This window comes from Sinohyriopsis cumingii, chromosome 9 (genome assembly GCF_028554795.1).
Source record: "Sinohyriopsis cumingii isolate HCF-2022 chromosome 9, ASM2855479v2, whole genome shotgun sequence".
Classification (NCBI taxonomy): Eukaryota; Metazoa; Mollusca; class Bivalvia; order Unionida; family Unionidae; genus Sinohyriopsis; species Sinohyriopsis cumingii.
The window spans coordinates 77358836-77378770 of NC_142969.1; the positions used below are offsets into that span (position 1 = coordinate 77358836).

General features: G+C 34.9%; 1 protein-coding gene across 1 annotated transcript in view; it reads right to left on the reverse strand.

The window, feature by feature from the left end:
* Positions 1–17950, reverse strand: part of LOC149792062 (uncharacterized) — a 44368-nt gene extending 26418 nt beyond the window's left edge. The window contains exons 1-5 of the mRNA XM_089970560.1: positions 17862–17950; positions 14615–14687; positions 12984–13052; positions 5953–6080; positions 613–781 (exon numbers count right to left, since the gene is read on the reverse strand). Of these exons, the coding sequence (XP_089826686.1) occupies positions 613–781; positions 5953–6080; positions 12984–13052; positions 14615–14636 (388 nt within the window). The 5' untranslated portion in view covers positions 14637–14687; positions 17862–17950. The remainder of the gene's footprint in view (positions 1–612; positions 782–5952; positions 6081–12983; positions 13053–14614; positions 14688–17861) is intronic.
* Between the last annotated feature and the right edge of the window lie 1985 nt (positions 17951–19935).

The following is a 19935-nucleotide window of genomic DNA, read 5'->3' on the forward strand; positions in this document are numbered from 1 at the left end:
GTTGAAGACATAGCTTAATGGACATGAACTGGAATACATGTCTGTAAAACATGAATGTCCCCAACTAATATCTTAGATAACAATTACACATGTCAGATGCTGGATCACAATATAAACTCATATGGGTCTAAAATCATGTGAGCTAAAAACCAACCTTTGTCCATCTCCATGGCAACTGCAGAAAGCTGATAAAATAAAACTGGTCTATGTATTTACTGTACATGAGTAACTGTTCAAGACAGCTTAATGGACATGAACTGGGATATATGTCTGTAAAACATGAATGTCCCCAACTAATATCTTAGATAACAATTACACATGTCAGATGCTGGATCACAATATAAACTCATATGGGTCTAAAATCATGTGAGCTAAAAACCAACCTTTGTCCATCTCCATGGCAACTGCAGAAAGCTGATAAAATAAAACTGGTCTATGTATTTACTGTACATGAGTAACTGTTCAAGACAGCTTAATGGACATGAACTGGGATATATGTCTGTAAAACATGAATGTCCCCAACTAATATCTTAGATGACAATTACACATGTCAGATGCTGGATCACAATATAAACTCATATGGGTCTAAAATCATGTGAGCTAAAAACCAACCTATGTCCATATCCATGGCAACTCTTTCCTCCTCTTTTTCCAGCATGACTTTTAAATTTTCTTGTTTGGCCAGGACCAAGCATTCCTTAAATGTTTTATAAGTATCATATCCTCTTTGCTGAATCCACTGTATGAGCCTCTTTATATTTTCTGATGTTATTTGCCCCTCCTACAAAATAATACAATGCAATTACCGCTAAATGTTTTTAATTTAGTAATTTTAAAAAGGAATATTGCTTCAATATTCAAAAAAGCAAAAATCAGGTCAAGGTTTTTTACCAACAAAACTAAAATCTGACCTTGTCAAATGTCCTTTCCTGACTATAACTTTAAATTGTGATGATGAAATTGGGACAAGGAGCACTTCACAACAACAAATTCAGAAAAGAATTTTTCTCATTTTCTCCAGCAAAAAATGAATTAATTTCTACAGTCAAATAATGTCAACCATATAATGTCTGAAAAAGTAGCAGCCATTGCATGGTTTAAATGGTGAATACAAGAAATAATGACCAAGTCTTGGTGCTGAAAAAAAATGATGAAATTTTTCCCTAATTTACTGTCATGGATACAAATATCTTGATAACATATTTAAAAAATTTGCAAGAATTTTCAATATCACAAAAAAATCATCATACATCTTCAACTTTTAAAGCCATGGAAAAATAAAGAATTCAAGTTGGAATTTAAACTAAGGAATGTTCTACCAATACTAGGAAACAGGTGAGTGAGTAAACAATAGTCAGATCATAAAATATTTTCATTACCCAAACTATCACATGGGTTAACCGAAGATGTTTTCAATAGGCAGCAATAAAAGCAGCTAACATGCTCAACAACTCATGATCATATAGTTTCCTAAAGCAGTCAAAAATGGCAACACATGAATTTGACAAGTTCTTGTCATCTCAATTTTATCAAATGGAGTAGCAGTTAAAGGCCAGTTCTGCCCTACCCAATTTTTGGTGACTTAGCATTAAAGCTAGCATTACGCAGCTTGCAAAACGACATATGCTGAGGAGTGAGGAACTACTCGTGGCATCGTGCCAAATGAGAGTCTCGAGGTAGTTTGGAAGTTAAACTGGTCCCTGCACACATCTGCAAAAGTCAGGCTGCATGTAATGTAAGACGGGATGTTATTGATTGAGCCAGTAATATTGATATTTGGCCCTTCGTGATCCCTAGTATATGGCCTAGGCTAGTCACAACGGAAACAGGCCATCCATATGAGGATGTAGTTAGAATCATCATCTGGTATAGCTTATGGTATATTTGATACATGTAACCTGTCCATATGTCTGTGAAATGAGAGGGTGTGTGTATGTGATTTGGATTTTATATCGCTATGATGTCTACGGTGTGGCAGTTTATAGTGATGTATAGTATTGGGACATCATGCCGCAGACATGTAGCATGATGTCCCACCCAGTCACATTATCCTGACACTAGGCTTTCCAGTCCTAACTCTAACCTCTTAATGCAGAGCACCAAGTGAGGCAGCTATTAGTACCATTTTTATAAGTCACTGGTACAACTCAGATGGATTTTATCAATATGAAGTGAATTAGTTTGGTATGAAAGGTTTTCCTTCAACTTTCCAGTGTACAACGAAAATGATAACATCTAATCTAGATAACTGTGATGCATACATTGATGATATCATGATCTACAATGATACATGGAAATATTGCTTTGATCGACTCAGTGATGACAACTAATTCTGTTTTGCCATGCTTGTGTTGTATTTTAGAACATATTCTGGTCTAGATAACTGTGATGCATATATCAATGATATCGTGATGTCCAATGATACATGGAAATACCACTTTGAACCATCCAAAATTCTCTGATGGACTTAGTGATGACAACTAATATTGATAAAATTAAGTTTTGGCATGCTTGTGTTATATTTTAGGACATATTGTGGGACACAATCAGCTTACACCTATAGAAGTTAAAGAAAAGGCTATCTCTGAATTCCCAGTGCCCGTATCAGTAAGAGGCAGCTGATGGCAAATTTTGGAATAGCTGAAATTTATCAGAAATTTTTGCTCAAATATTTCCATAATTCTTGAATTTCTGACATACTCATTGATTAAGAAATCCAAGTTTCACTGGTCTGACAAATGTCACGAGGTTTTTGATAAATTAAAAGTCATACTTGGTGGTGCACTAGTTCTTTCAGCTCCAGATTTCAGTCAATCATTCAAAATGTCTGTTGATGCAAGTGATGTAGGGTTGATGTATTGATTTGCGAAGACACAAATGGTGTGGATAATCTGGCATACTCTTTTTTTATTTTTTATTAGAGTAATAATTGTACTGGTTGAATACTATGTTTTGGATCTGCCAACTGAATTGCAAGGGTACAGGGTTATTTTAATTTAGTTTGGAAAAATTGGGTAAGAAAATTAATCGATGTCGGTGTCTGTACCAAGAGAAGGAAATTCCAGCTGCAGGGTAACATTATTTGTCACCCTATTAGGCATACTCTCGTAGGGGGGACAAAATATTAACCTCTTGACTTGCATTTCCTTGTCTCAGTCCAAACACCAACATAGATTCTATTAATCTTGCAGACCATGCCCCTTTTTAACATGCACCTGCCACTGGCAAGCAGCACAATATAGCTGGTGACCATTTCAGTTTTTTGTTTGCAGTGTAGGCAGAATTTGAATATTGTCAACTTCTAGGCCACACGACAGTGCATAAAGCCCCAGCATCACTGGCCCCCACACCAAGACTACATCAACATATTGCTGGTTGTCCTGTTGGGTAGTGATAACATGCAGCTGATGTGTTGGATGAAATGGAACAAGCTGTACATGGTCATGCAGAGAGTGGAGTGTGGAGAAGCAAAAATGCTATGATGTGCTGTGGCAAAGTAGTGACACTGCCATCTATGAACAGGTTGCACTCCTGGGCCCGGCCATGGGTAGAAGACAATATATGCTTGCTTAAGGAAAATATGGCTGCATGCAGTGCACTGTGCAAAGAAACTGAAGATCCAAGATCTTGCACAGGAAGCAATAATCAACAAGTTTGAAATAAAACTTGCCCTGGTTACCAGGTCTACTGTCACAATGGCTGCAGAAAAAGCTACTAAGAAACTCACATTGAGGTCACAGGCATGAAGCAGGTCATCCTGGAGTTGGGAGCGGGGGCAAATGCTTCATGGTACAAATTAAACACATCTTATAATATTGACATGTCACCTTGACCTTCAGGGCAAGATGTCAAACATGGAATCCAACAAATCAAACAAATGTTTTATATTAAATGATTCTACAAGTTCACAAAGTTACATATTCTAATATAAAATGGTGAAAAGTTACAAAGCTGAAGGGAAAGCTTGATTAAAAAATTAAAATAGTCAGCATTGATGTTGTAGATAAGAACCCTTCTAGTGATGATGTACAAGCATATATGTACCAAGTTTCATCCCTTAATCTCAAATATCTTTAGAATGGGAAATGTGTTGTTAAACAAAAAATGTGGAGCAATTACACTAACTTTGATGAAGCATCTAAAACATGGGATCTAGTAAGTATACAAATTTCATCCCTTAATCTTAAATGGCTTTTAAGTTATGAAGCAGTATTGAATGTCTAATTTGAATGAAAAACAGCTAAACTGTGACCTTGATCTTGAAAGAAGAACCACCAGCATGGTTCACAACACACCATTTAGTGATGAGCATATGAATGCCAAGTTTCATTACTTGTACTTGAGTATCCTGAAAGTTATGAATCTTAAATAAAAGGTGACAGAAAATCTGAGTCATACCTTGACCATGAAGATAGGACTCCCAATGTGGTATGAAACATACCTTATAATAATGATGTTTAAGTGTGCCAAATTTCAGTCTTTAATCACAAATAGTCTTAAAGAGTAGAAACGAAAGTCAGATGGATGGACAGAAGGGGAGACAAAAACAGAAATACATGTACCATGCTCACTGTTTTTCTTTGAAAACAAATGCAACAAAAACAACAGATCAATCAACAAACATTAATATTAACTAGCCTCTGTTTCAGAGGTAGGGGTAAATGTATAGGCCTAATGTCATAAGCTAAGGTTAAAATGATCACATCAGGCTAGCTAAGTTTTTCAAAGGTATATAATATAGTATAAAGAAAGTAGTCAGCATTATCACTAAATCAACCTTATGCCTTATGTAATGTGAGTACATCCAATTCCCTTCTTGTTAATATTATCACTAAATCAGCCTTTTTGCTGTGTAATGTTTTGTACATCCAACTCTCATCAACTTCAGCTTTTTCCTAATGATGCCAAATTTTGATATAAAATTATACAATTCATCTATATTTCAAGAAAATAATTACCAGAACAAAACATCCAAAAGCAGAGATTTAAATCTGGGAAAGGATCACTTCATATGTTAGAATATATTTCAATTTTATGTTATGTATGTATGTATGGGTACCGCTCCAGTGGCCTAGTGGTTAGAGTGTCTGCCTCAGAAGCAGGAGGTCATGGGTTCGAACCCCGGCCGAGTCGTACCAAAGACTTACAAAAATGGTACTAACAGCTGCCTGGCTAGGTGCTCAGCATTAAGAGTTAGTGTTAGGACTGGTCAGCCTGGTGTCAGGATAATCTGACTCGGTGGGACATCATGCTACATGTCTGTGACATGATGCCCCAGTGTTAGACATCACTATAAACTGCCACACCGCAGACATTGTGGTGATATGACTGAAAAATTGTTAAAGCTACATTAAAAATCCTAATCAAACACACACTAAAATCAACCTTATGCCTTATTTCATGTGTGTACATCCAATTCCCTTCTTGTTAATATTATCATTAAATCAGCCTTATTTACAATGTAATGTTTGGTACATCCAACTCTCATCAACTTCAGCTTTTTCCTAATGATGCCAAATTTTGATATGAAATTATACAATTCATCTATATTTCAAGAAAATAATTGCCAGAATGAAACATCCAAAAGCAGAGATTTAAATCTGGGAAAGGATCACTTCATAATAGAATATTTTTCAATTTTAAGTTTAAAATTTTCAGCTGCACCAATATTAACAGAACTTGTAAAACAAGTTCAAACAAAAGACGCTAACTTTAGATAGTACAAAAATTGTACTTATGTTATGGCAGGTGAAAAGCTCTGCAATCCTAACATATATCACTCTTAAACCCTTCACAAAAAGTACATGTTATAGGTAGTATATCACACTGAAATCCATCACAGAAAGTACAAGTGATAGCTTGTATATCATTCTTAAATCCAACACAAAAAGTACAAGTTAAATCATGTGAAATAATCCATTCATACAATACTAAGGTATCATTAATTCTTACCAAGATGTCACGCATTGTCATATCATCCAAAAGTTCTTTCTGCTGAATGTAAATGGAGACATTCCTAAAATCAAGACAACTCATCAGTTCTGGCAGACATTGGTTTAGAACATCCCGATGTAACTTTTCTGGGAAAAAAGAGAATTCAAATTCTGTGGAATTATATTTCTCTTATTTTTACTTATATAATTACTATGGCCAATGGGTCTGCTATCTTATATGGCATTGGAAAAAGACAATTTTAAAATGTGTTAAGACATTTGAAGACATGGAGAAATAAATTGCAAAACATATACCACAAGGCTAACAGTACTGTAATGAGAGACAGAGCAACAAGGAGGATTATTCAGCAGGGAGGAAAATGTTTAGAAAGTGTAGGAGGTGGTATAAGGTAGGAAATTAAAGACATTAAATAGATATTACTGATTCACTGGAAATTGATGATACTTGTAATGACTTTCTGCAAATTGGAATGAGTTGTCCACAAAAAGAGACTATTATATGCACAGTACTAAGGGCAAGATAGTGACTATTATATAAACAGTACAAAGGGTATTACCATAAAACAACACAACCCAAACTCCCGAAATAGTCTCTTTTTTTAAATACCTGAAACAAATGTTCATCTCTGAGGTTAATGACGCTAAGGCAACTAGACTAGAGATCATCTTAGTCCAAGTTTCTTAAAGACTGCTGGTCCATTAATTACAGAATTTGTTACATATTTAATATTCTTAGAACTGAAACTGGGTAATTCCCCATCAAATGGAACTGACCTAAAATTGCTTCTGTTCATAAAAATGTCTGAAATAAATGTCCTAGATAATGATAAGCTGGCAAGCATCATCTTGAAGATAAAATGAAAGCTGTGACACTGTGGACCATTAAATTCTTCTTTATAAACACAATTAATCACTGTTTGGAAACAATCCAAATGGTAGACACTCAAAAAAGTCAACAAATTTGGATCACAAACATGGTTTCCCAAGTGGTTACAAGATCAGCCAATCGCATCCAAATTATATAATTAGTATAACTGGATCTCAGACATATTTAAGAGTTTTCCCCCCCAAAAAAACAAACATATTTCAAGCTTGATCTAATTGGGATTAGAAATATAGTTTTCACATTAAGGCAACAACATCAGCCAGTCTGATGCAGAATCAACTTGTTAATTATACACACATCTTTTTCATTATCAAACTTCAACAAGAGCTTGATGAAATCAGCAAACTTATTCTAAGTATGATCAAAACTACATCAGAAATATGTCAACCACAGTGGAAACAAGGTCATCCAATCCGATACAAGATCATCCCAATAACATGCATTGTATCACTCATTTCTGAACTCGTCCAAGATCTGGATATAAACATATAAACTTAGTTTAATCAAAATTGGATTATAAATCTTAATTATGAATGGTTGTTTACTGCCCAGTTAGTAACAATGATTTTCTCACAGACTATATAGCAAGTTCTGGGGATTAAACTATATTCTTAAAATCTTGAATTTTCCTTAATGGAGTTTTGTCTTATCTCAGGGGTAATTTTAAGAATTTCCTCTAAGTTAATGTTGTTGTAGGGTTTAACACCATTTTTCAGCACAAGATAGGCTATACATGGTGACCAGTATAAATCGTGGAAGAAGAACCCAGGAACACCACTTGGCCCTCTGGGCCCCTCTAATTTAATGAATTCCTCAAATCTCTTTTCAATAATAATAGGTTTCCATATGTCTAATTTAAAAACCAAACATAATTTTGCCTCCTATGCACTATCACTACCTCAGGCAAAGACATTCTCTTAAATCTTAAGCATAATAATGCAAAATATCAATCTGAGGAGACATAGAGAACTTTTTTTAAACCAGGGCCTGTCCAAATAAAATTTCACCATCAGATGTTACTCTTAATGCCATTTGATAACTGCAAGGTGTTACATATTTCTGATATATATTACTGCTTGTTACCAATTAACTCATTAAGTTTTAAAAAGCAGTAGCTTGGAATACAATACTGTAAATTGTTCGGTGAAATTATTTAAAATCGTCTTTTGAAGAAAAGAAATTATTTTTATAAATAATCAGCTTGAGAGAAAACTAGTGAATCATAGACACTAAGGCTACAGCAGCAAATCTTGAACAAAAAATAACTCCTTTTCCAGTACATATGTTGTTGTTGTTGTGGGGTTTAACGCCATTTTTCAGCACGATAGGCTATACATGGCGGCCAGTATTAATGGTGGAGGAAGAACCCGGAAAACCCCGGAAAGAACCACCGACCCACGAGAAGCTACTGGCAAGCTTTCTCACCAGTACATATAATACTAATCAATATCAATCTCATCCTTTTGTCACAACTTGTCAATACATCTGTTACATTAAATCTCTCTAAAATGATTGCCACATTAACTATTTAGAAAATTTTACAGCATGAGTCATTAGACTTTCAAATCCCAACGCCAATTAGATATATACTCACTTTATATGTATGCATGGATCCTTGCTAATTATCAAAGCTGTTCAAGACCCTAATAAGATATATATAGATTGGTAAAAAATCTTTGGTGGCCATTATACAGATTCCAATTATGAAATAGACAAATTAGGTTTACTATTAATTAGGGAAAGGACATTCTTAAGAAGGTCTACACTTGTGCATAAGATTTCAAATCAGTAAGGTCCCCCATATTCACAAAACATAAATCAAAAATCTGATTTTGTTAGGGTCCATTTCTATACAAAAATGTCAATATGGTCCAGTACTTGCTACAAAACCTTCAGTATGGTCCATTTCCATGCAAGGCTTCAATATAGTCCATTTCCATACAAGGCTTCAGTATGGTCCATTTCCTTACAATGCTTCAGTATGGTCCATTTCCATACAAAGCTTCAATATGGTTTATTTATATACAAAACCTTCAATACAGTATATTTCCATACAAAACCTTCAATACCGCATATTTCCATACAAAACCTTCAATACAGTATATTTCCATACCTTCAGTATGGTCCATTTCCATACAAAGCTTCAGTATGGTCCATTTCCATACAAAACCTTCACTATGGTCCATTTCCATACAAAGCTTCAATATGGTTTATTTCCATACAAAACCTTCAATGCAGTATATTTCCATACAAAACCTTCAGTATGGTCCATTTCCATACAAAGCTTCAGTATGGTCCATTTCTATACAAAGCTTCAATATGGTTTATTTCCATACAAAACCTTCAGTACAGTATATTTCCATACAAAACCATCAGTATGGTCCATTTCCATACAAAGCTTCAATATTGTCCATTTCCATACAAAGCTTCAATATGGTCCATTTCCATACAAAGCTTCAATATGGTTTATTTCCATACAAAACCTTCAATACTGTATATTTCCACACAAAACCTTCAATACAGTATATTTCCATACAAAACCTTCAATACAGTATATTTCCATACAAAACCATCAATATGGTTCATTTCCATACAAAGCTTCAGTATGGTCCATTTCCATACAAAGCTTCAGTATGGTCCATTTCCATACAAAGCTTCAATATGGTCTATTTCCATACAAAACCTTCAATACAGTATATTTCCATACAAAACCTTCAGTATGGTCCATTTCCTTAGAAAGCTTCAGTATGGTCCATTTCCATACAAAGCTTCAGTATGGTCCATTTCCATACAAAGCTTCAGTATGGTCCATTTCCATACAAAGCTTACGTATGGTCCATTTCCATACAAAGCTTCAATATGGTTTATTTCCATACAAAACCTTCAATACAGTATATTTCCATACAAAACCTTCAGTATGGTCCATTTCCATACAAGGCTTCAATATGGTCTATTTCCATACAAAACCTTCAATACAGTATATTTCCCATGCAAATTTTTTAAAATTCTAATATTTTAATATGAATAATGTAATGTTTTATCAAATTTTAGGAAGTAATGTTAGCAATACAGCACCATTACATGTCTAATTAGTCATCTGGTTTATACAAATGTACAATAATCGTTATATATACTTCTGCTCATATTAAAATTTTGATAGTAGGATACAATGCTTATATGCATATTCAGATTTTGATGGCAGGACACAACAATCACATGCATATTCAGCAGGACACAACAATCACATGCATATTCAGATGCATTTAGCTCTTGCTTCAGTTAGAGGTACAGCTTTTTCTAAGGTTAATCGAGTCAAGATTAGAGGTAGCGTTTTTAACCATGTTAGGTATTGCTTCACTTATGGATAGTAGTTTAGGCAGTAATTCTTCATTCAACATACTAGCCACCATTATGGAAATATATATGGTACCCTTTCAGCTAATACGTTTGCCACATTTTTAGACAATATATCAGGTACCCTTTGTTAGCCATCTTTTGAAATAATATATATTTTAGTCACTTTTCAGGCAATGCTTCACTTTTTCTCTTAAGTATGTTTTCCAAGACTGTTCCATAATATTAACATGTTTTCCATACCATGTTTATACCTCCACAACTCATAAGGTATAGAAAAAAGAGTAACAGGGATACTGATCTGTATGGTAATACAATATCAACTGAAATACCAAATGGGGGGTATTAATAAGTATGGTAGTACAGTGTCAATTAGAAGAGCAAAGAGGGATACAGATCAGTATGGTAGTACAGTGTCAACTAGAATAGTAGACAGGGATACTGATCAGTAGGGTAGCACAGTGTCAACTAGAATATATGGTAGCATGCACAGCATCAATTAGAATAGTAATCAGGGATATTGATCAGTATGGTGGCACACTGACAAGTAGTATTGTAAACATGGATACTGATCAGTTTGGTAGTACAGTAACAGCTAGATTAGTAAACTGGGATAATTATCAGTATGGTAGCACAGAGTCCACTACAATTATATTAAACAGGGATACTGATCAGTTTGGTAGCATAGTGTCAACAAGAATAGTAAACATGTATACTGATCAGTATGGTAGTACAGTGTGAGCAAGAATAGTAAACTGAGATATTGATCAGTATGGTAGCAGAGTCATCTAGAATAGTAAACAGGGATACTGATCAGTATGGTAGTACAGTGTGAACAAGAATAGTAAACTGAGATATTGATCAGTATGGTAGCATATACAGTGTCTACTAGAATTGTAAACAAGGATACTGATCAGTACAGTAGTACAGTGTCAACTAGAATGGTAAACAGGGATAGTGATCAGTATGGTAGCACAGTGTCAAGTAGTATTGTAAACAGGGATACTGATCAGTATGGTAGTACAGTGTCAACTAGAATAGTAAACTGGGATACTGATCAGTATGGTAGCACAGAGTCAACTACAATAGTAAACAGGGATACTGATCAGTATGGTAGTATAGTGTCAACAAGAATAGTAAACAGGGATACTGATCAGTTTGGTAGCACAGTGTCAACTACAATAGTAAACAGGGATACTGATCATTATGGTAGTACAGTGTGAACTAGAATAGTAAACTGAGATATTGATCAGTATGGTAGCAGAGTCATCTAGAATAGTAAACAGGGATACTGATCAGTTTGGTAGTACAGTGTCAACAAGAATAGTAAACGGGGATACGGATCAGTATGGTAGCATATACAGTGTCTACTAGAATAGTAAACAAGGATACTGATCAGTACAGTAGTACAGTGTCAACTACAATAGTAAACAAGGATACTGATCAGTATGGTAGTACAGTGTGAACAAGAATAGTAAACAGGGATACTGATCAGTTTGGTAGTATAGTGTCAACACGAAGAGTAAACAGGGATACTGATAAGTATGGTAGTACAGTGTCAACTAGAATAGTAAACTGGGATACTGATCAGTTTGGTAGCACAAAGTCAAATACAATAGTAAACAGGGATACTGATGAGTATGGTAGTACAGTGTGAACAAGAAGAGTAAACAGGGATACTGATCAGTATTTTAGTACAGTGTCAACTAGAACAGTAAAGAGGGATATTGATCAGTATGGTAGCACAGTGACAAGCAGTATTGTAAACTGAGACCGATAATGATCAGTTTGGAATTACAGTATCAACTAGAATAGTAAACAGGGATACTGATCAGTATGGTAGCACAGTGTCAAGTAGTGTTGCAAACATGGATACTGATCAGTATGGTAGCAGAGTCAACGAGAATAATAAACAGGGATACTGATCAGTTTGGTAATATAGTGTCAACAAGAACAGTAAACAGGGATACTGATCAGTATGGTAGCATATACAGTGTCAACTAGAATAGTAAACAAGGATACTGATCAGTACAGTAGTACTGAGTCAACTAGAATGGTAAACAGGGATACTGGTCAGTATTGTAGTATAATGTCACCTAGACTAGTAAAGAGGGATACTGATCAGAATGATAGCATGCACAGTGCCAACTAGAATAGGAAACAGGGATATTGATCAGTATGGTAGCACAGTGTCAACTAGAATAGTAGACAGGGATACTGATCAGTATGGTAGTATAATGTCAACTAGAATAGTACACGGATACTGATCAGTATGGTAGCACAGTGTCAAGTAGTATTGTAAACAGGGATACTGATCAGTATGGTATTATAATGTCAACTAGAGTAGTAAACAGGGATATTGATCAATATGGTAGCACAGTTTTCAACTAGAACAGTAAACAGGGATGCTGATCAGGATGGTTGTACAGTGTCATGTAGTATTCTAAATAAGGATATTGATCAATACAATAGTAGAGTGTCAAGTAGACAGGGACACTAATCAATATGTGAGATCTCATGCAATAATTTTATAAGCAAAAGGGTAGTCAAGTTTGGTATATGTATGCTAGGACAAAGTCCAGTAGCATGGAGTCATGCTCATGGCTCACCCAAGTAAATGACATGCTACCTTCTGAAAGCAAACTTTCTTCCATGTACTGAAATTGTGGCATGGAAAGACAAGTTTGAGCTCTTAATTGCTATGACAAATATTGATGTTCATGTTTCTTATCTTCTTTTTTAGATCATATAATAACAACAGTTACAATTATCAGATTTCCTGCTCATACCTGGTTCCAATATTCTTCTTTTGGGTGCTGGTCCATCTATGTCATCATGACAGCTCCTCTTTCGTCCTTCTGTACCAACAAGGCAATATGAAACAGGGGAAAACAACATAAAATCATAACATGCATAACAGAACAAAAATGTTAATTCTTGGGAGTAATGATGGGAGGAGGATCTTTGATGGATACTAAAATTATATGATGATGATTTTATGATTCAAACATGCCAAGCATCCACTCTTGGAAACAGATATGCCCTCTATCCACTCTTAGAAACAGACAAGCCCACCATCCTTTCTTAGAAACAGACAAGCGAATCATTCACTCTCAGAAACAAACATGCCCACCATCCACTCTTAGAAAAAGACAAGTGAATCATCCACTGTTAGAAATAGACATGTCCATCATCCACTCTTAGAAACAGATAAACCCATCATCCACTCTTAGAAACAGACAATCAAATCATCCACTCTTAGAAACAGACATGCCAATCATCAATGATGTACGACATCAACTCTTAATATCCACTGATCTCACTCATCAAACTTGTCCAAGATTTTGAAGACCTAAACCCATATTCCAAGTCTGAATGACATCCAAACAGAAGCACAGATTCCTGAGTGATAATGAGCTACTTTTGGCAGATGGACAATGAAGTCTCACAGGATAGTTTCGTATTTTGACACCTCCCTAATTTTTAAGGTAGAAGGCATGAACCTGATTATCACAAGCCTAGCATTAATAAATTCACACATAAGCTTAACCTATAATGTGGTTTAGATTTACTTTGAGTTAGGCCTGGAAATGGGTTGGCTTGTTGGGAACTGCCTGTCAGTTAGACAAGCACTGGAGATCAAATGCATAACTTGGGCTGCAAATGAGCAGCCGACTTGGCTTACATATTTACGTGCGTGTCTGCTACAGAGGTAAATATCTAAAAATCTAGATGGTTGAAGGGTGATGAAAAGTATGCTAAAATTTGTTATAGTACTAGTGAAATTTATTCATGCATCAGGCACATACTGATTATTTTAGCTGCCTTGTCACAGGACAATATTCAAAATAGCTATTTCCTGTCAAGAATGAATGTAAAATTTAGGGGTTGGTGACAGTGTTGGTTCAGTATAAAAGCCACCAGTTGCAACAGGAATTAACCTGATTGCCATAGTCAAAATCTCACATGTATGCTTTCTACAAAAATCATTAGATTGTTTTTATTTGTATCTTCAGTGTAAAATTATTCTCATTTTTCTGCAATAGGTCATTGTTAGATGAAAATTCATCAGATAAACTGTCCAGTGAGACCTGAACCAAACCCATCCATGATCTTGATGATGCAAGCCCAAAGTGGCAGTTTATAGTGATGTCTAGTACTGGGGCATGTCCCACTCAGTCATATTATACTGACATCATGCCGACCAGTCATAACACTAACCTCTTAATGCTGGGTGGCAAGCAAGGCAGCTGCTAGCACCATTTTTATAAGTCTTCATTATGACTCAGATGGGGTTTGAACCTGCAATCTCCTGAACCTGAGGTGGATGCTCTAACCACTAAACCACCAGAGCAGACAAGTTAAAGAGAAATATATTTTTCTGAAAGCTTAAACTACAAAGTCACTTCAGTCAAGATACCTGCATCTTGTTCTGATGCCATGTTTATCCCTCTCAGTAGGTGCCAAACTCTGATAACTTCCGCTGTGATTACCTGGAAATAAATAATAAACAAACCCTGCTGAATACAACATATCTGGTTGCCATATAATCTGCAGTGTACAAAACAAATGTCTGGTAGTATATGAATGCCATGAGCTTCACACAGTTTTGTACATTTTATATAAAATTACAGGTGTATAATGCATTCTTTCTTTTCATGCTATCAATGTTTAACAAAATCTGTATGTATCAACCATCATCATACTATCAAACAATCCTTATTTCCACAACTTTTTCATGAAATAAATTTATGTACTGAAGTATAATTAACTAAATCGACTGCCATAACTTGCCACAATACAATTATCCATACTTTTTATTAAATATCTCCCAACAACACCATCACTGCTAACCCAAACTCCTTGACCATAACTCAGGGGTGATAACCCAAAACCTGTTACATGTATTATGTTGCCTCCTTCTTCGAAATGCATGTTCAAAATCTTGTAAAACTTTTTTTTAACTATCATGATGCTTGCCAATCCTGCTAATGTAATTGGCAAAAAAGTGTAATCCGAGCAAAAAATATGTATTACAAGCCATATTTACAGTATACTTTATGAAAAATGTATGTTTATTTTTGCTAATAATCCAGTCTGCAGCTGTGCAAATGTTCCAAATCCATGTGGATTAGAACCATAATACAAATCTATGTGGATTAGAACCATAATACAAACACAAACTGACAAATTATTTATATTCACCATTCACTTTAACAAGTCTATGACTGAAAAATTGTTTAAGGTAAATTAAAAATCCAAATCACACCAATCACACACAACTAGTCTACCTGTCTAACTTTCGCTAAATAATTGTGAAATTCGCAAAATCTGCAATGAGCAGGACAATGTGCTCAATCTGAGAGCTGTCATGTTCTTCTTTTACTAATTTGTAAAGTGGGTGTTGATTTTTCCTTTTCTGATCTCACATGTTTATAAGTTTGAAAAGATCTATTTGCTCTAACATTTTTCAGTCATATAACATCCACCAGGTACACAATTAATTATTCCAATTTTCCTCTGACCCTTCCCACCCCATTTTTGATATTTGGGCATTTATGCTGGGATGTAGGGTCTGAGTCATTTGCCCATCAAAGTTGGAATTCACTGCAGTGTTGGCATAGGCTAGCCATTTACTAGCTGCTTTAGCAAACATTAAAAACCTTACACTGGGCCATACCTGCATGCAATCAATAAGGAAGATGATTTATTTTCTAACAAATTGCAGGTACAGTATAAAATTTGCTATGTCTGTAATCTGCTGATAGATGAGATGAAACTACGGTGATGATTAAACTTGAACTTGACCTTGAACTCTCCCTTGGCATTTCTAGTCACCTAACTACTCAAATCTCACAACCAACATGTTCACAAGATCAGTGGTCCAACAGTCTATCTACATTAACCCATTTCCAGTGTTGTTGTAGGAGATCAAACTTAAAATATAAATGAAAGTCACATGATGTCTATAGAAACACAAAATAACACAAATTGAGCACCAAGCGAGGCAGCTGCTTGTACCATTTTTATAAGTTTTTGCTATGACTCAGCCGGTGTTTGAACCCGCAGCCATCTGCATCTAAATTGGACACTCAAATTTTAGTTATGTGTTTAGATCATGTACATCTCCACATTGTCAAGTACAATAACCAAAGGCATTTCTGCCACAGTACATGAAAGTAACATAGAGGAATGCCAACATTCTCTCCATTATGCATGTTTCAAATGTAAACAACTTCACCTTATTCACTCTCTCACAAGTTCATAATATCTGTAGGGCCCCCCCCCCCTTCCCACACTTTTTTTATCTCTTCTTCTTACTTGTAACAATTAATATCATACATGGTAATATTTTTTTATGCTCAATAACTTCAGAGGTAAACTGTAAATAAAGGAGCTCACAACTTTTTTTATGGTGAGCTCCAGGTCAAAGTTTATCAATGCTGTAGTTTTGTCTCATCTGTAGTGTCTGCGAAAAAAATATATAATGAATGCTAATACTCACTGAGTCACAATTTCTGAGAAAATAAATCATATTCCTATCATATATATCGATAAAACGTTCAATTTTGCTAGGCCGGCTAGTAAGCAGCTACCCTATGCCAACACCCAATGGTGTCAACGAATTTCAACTTTTCAATAGGCAATGGACTCTTAACTCTACAGGACACACGGTACTAATTATATGGAAGAACTGTGACCCAGTCTAGAAATGGGTGAAGAAATAAGAGTATTTACAGGTTTGGTGGTCTATAATTGGTTAATAATGAAAAATAAAATTTTAGGAAAAATATCTTTTGAGAGCTTATCCTATATGTAATGTAAAAACTATATTGACAAATTTCTACTGATGCAATTTTAGCATTTTTACAGGCTTGACTCAGGAGTACTCAATACTGAAAGTAGCACCTGATTCATTTGGTGCAGAATCAATAACACGTGTTTCATGCACATGTATGTAAACAAAGTGCCGCGGGTCATATGGTGTTCTCCACACATAAGCTTGCACCAAGGTTAGATGTGCATGAAGAATTATAGGTGTCATTATCAGCACCCAGAAATTTTAAGTTATTGAATTTTGAATATGATAGTGTTTCCATATGTTTACCATTGGAGTGGAATTAGTACCGTGTGTCCTACACCCAACAGAAATGTCCACATATCAAAAGTGGAGTGGGAAGGGTCAGAGGAAACTCGGATTAATGTTAACTATAAAAATGCCATCTGATTTAACAGAATATCATAAATTGTAATTATCTGATGAATTTACCATAACTCGGTCATATAAATATCTTTATGAATTTAATTTTGAAATTTTTGGGCACCTGGCTGTACAAATTACAGGTCACTTCGGAATACCCAGCACTTTGGCAGTCCCTATAATTGGATATCAAAATCGTTAAATTGCACTACACGTTGATTAATGATGCAGTAAGTTTAAAATTAAACAGCAAATATAGTGAAACTTGTTTGATGTTTTCTAGGTAGTAACGCAGCAATAGGACTCATCAGCCTAACATAAATGGCGGGTCGTCAAATCGAAAGTAACTTGGTCCAGGTTGTATTCCCACTCGCTCAACTATCTAAGAATAAATTCCAACTGAATTCAACAGTAGTTTTTAAAAGTTGTTTTCTTCCTAGTCTAAACGATAACTAAACTAACGCACCTGTCCAGCTAATCTTTATACGTCAAGATATACATGACAACAGACTTTCCAAATTCTTCTTCCTTAATTCGTCCCTGTTGTTCGCTAACATTCCGGTCCTACTAAATACTGCTAAGCCTGACAAAGCCCGACAAAGCCAGACAAAACCCGACAAAGCTTGACAAAGCCCGACAAAGCCAGACAAAGCCTGAAAAAGCCCGACAAAGCCTAACAAAGCCACACAAAGCCATGCAAAGTCAGATTAAAAAAGAGTGTATATATTGTTCATTATATTGATGAATCAATTACCTTAGCCGAAAGACTAATTTTCAACTTATTATTGCAGATTTAAATGACCGAAAATTGGGCGACAAAGTTCGAATTTCAAACAATCATAAAGTATTGATAAAATATGACACAATCATGTTGGAAATGTTTGTTATAATTGTATAAATTGTTCTTCGACTGATTATGGAAAGAACATTCAATTTTTTAATATATGTTATAATAGGAAAAATACAATTCAGTTGAACTTCATTAGTTTAATGTTTATACACTTTATTTCATGTTTTAAAACTGTGCTTTACAAGACTTTGAACAATAATTTTTGTACATATTTATAAATTTTTATTTAGCGGCGACGCACGCCATATTTGATAGAAATATGAAATCGATTATAAAGAAATTATGTGATACTTTCTGTTGTTTGTTGTTTTGTAATGTTAATAAATATATGCTGAGAATTATTATATACTGGTATGTTCTGTGAAGACCGAATGCATGTGTGTTTTTCATAATAATGGAAAATTGGCTTTAGTGATCTCAGTTTATTAATAAAAACCAAAATTGCTCTATCGGCTTTTGTTTAATTGGTTAAGCCAGATTCGTGTCTTTGTTGACGTAAATCGTCAAACAGAAGTCAGTCTGTTATTGTGAAATGATCGCTTGAACAACAGATGGTTGAGAAAGAAACAAAAAAAAAAAAAAAACACATTTGTTATGTTCAAAAAAAAGCACCGCAAAACATTTAATTAGGCATTGCGTTTGACGGCTCCGGGAGTAAATCACCAAAATGTAACACCTGTATACATTTGAAAAACTAGCAAATTACAATCATGCCAAATGATACCTATTTATACTAGGGGACACGTACATATTGGTTTATCATTCAAAAATTTACTACGTGTTAGCATCATTGGATATCATTTACATCTCTCTGAAATATATTTCTTGTTTATATTTAACAAACATCATATTTAAGTTTACATTACAAAATGCCTAGTGCTTCTGCTCGAAAAAGACAAAAGATGAACTGGCCCTGTGCTTTATGTGGACTTAATTGTGGTGTTGGATCCCTTGCTTGTGACAATTGCAAGTGTTGGATGCACGCAAGGTGTGATGGTTTGACAATTGATGATTTAAAAACTATTTCTGGACAATACCCTTATGAATGTCGTATGTGTAGTCGTACAGCCGACGGTAGAGTGTACAACTATGAAAGTGCAATGAACAGGCTAAATACGGTAATTATTATTATTATTATTATTATTATTATTATTATTATTTTGATTATGAAAAGCGTTTGACCGTATTGACAGGAACACACTTATCATAAATTAGCAAATGAAAAATTGTAGTAAAATGCTAAAACCCATATATGCAAATGTCAAAGTTTATGTGAAAACGCCAAATGGCTTGCAATAAATATGTAACTGCCCCGCCGGGGTGTTTTATCACCTTTTTTATTTTCATTATTTCTAAACTATTTATAGACATATATTCCTGACCATATTAACGGTGTATCGGTTCAGTAAACTATTAAAGAAACGAATCTACTGTTTTCATACGGAATGGGAGAAGTTTCATTTAATCATGTCGTGTGTGATGAGAAATTCTCAATATAGTACGTGAACTCTTGATCCTCATCGGGGTTTTATTTTGCGTTTTACTTTGCCATATAATTGAATTTGCAGGGGGGGGATATTTTTTCCTCCCGAAAATCTGTTATTCGTGCTTTATGTTCTTGGTAGAATCAATTGTGGTATGTTGTGTACATTAATTAATCCTAGAATTGATATATTTTGTGCTTGTACCT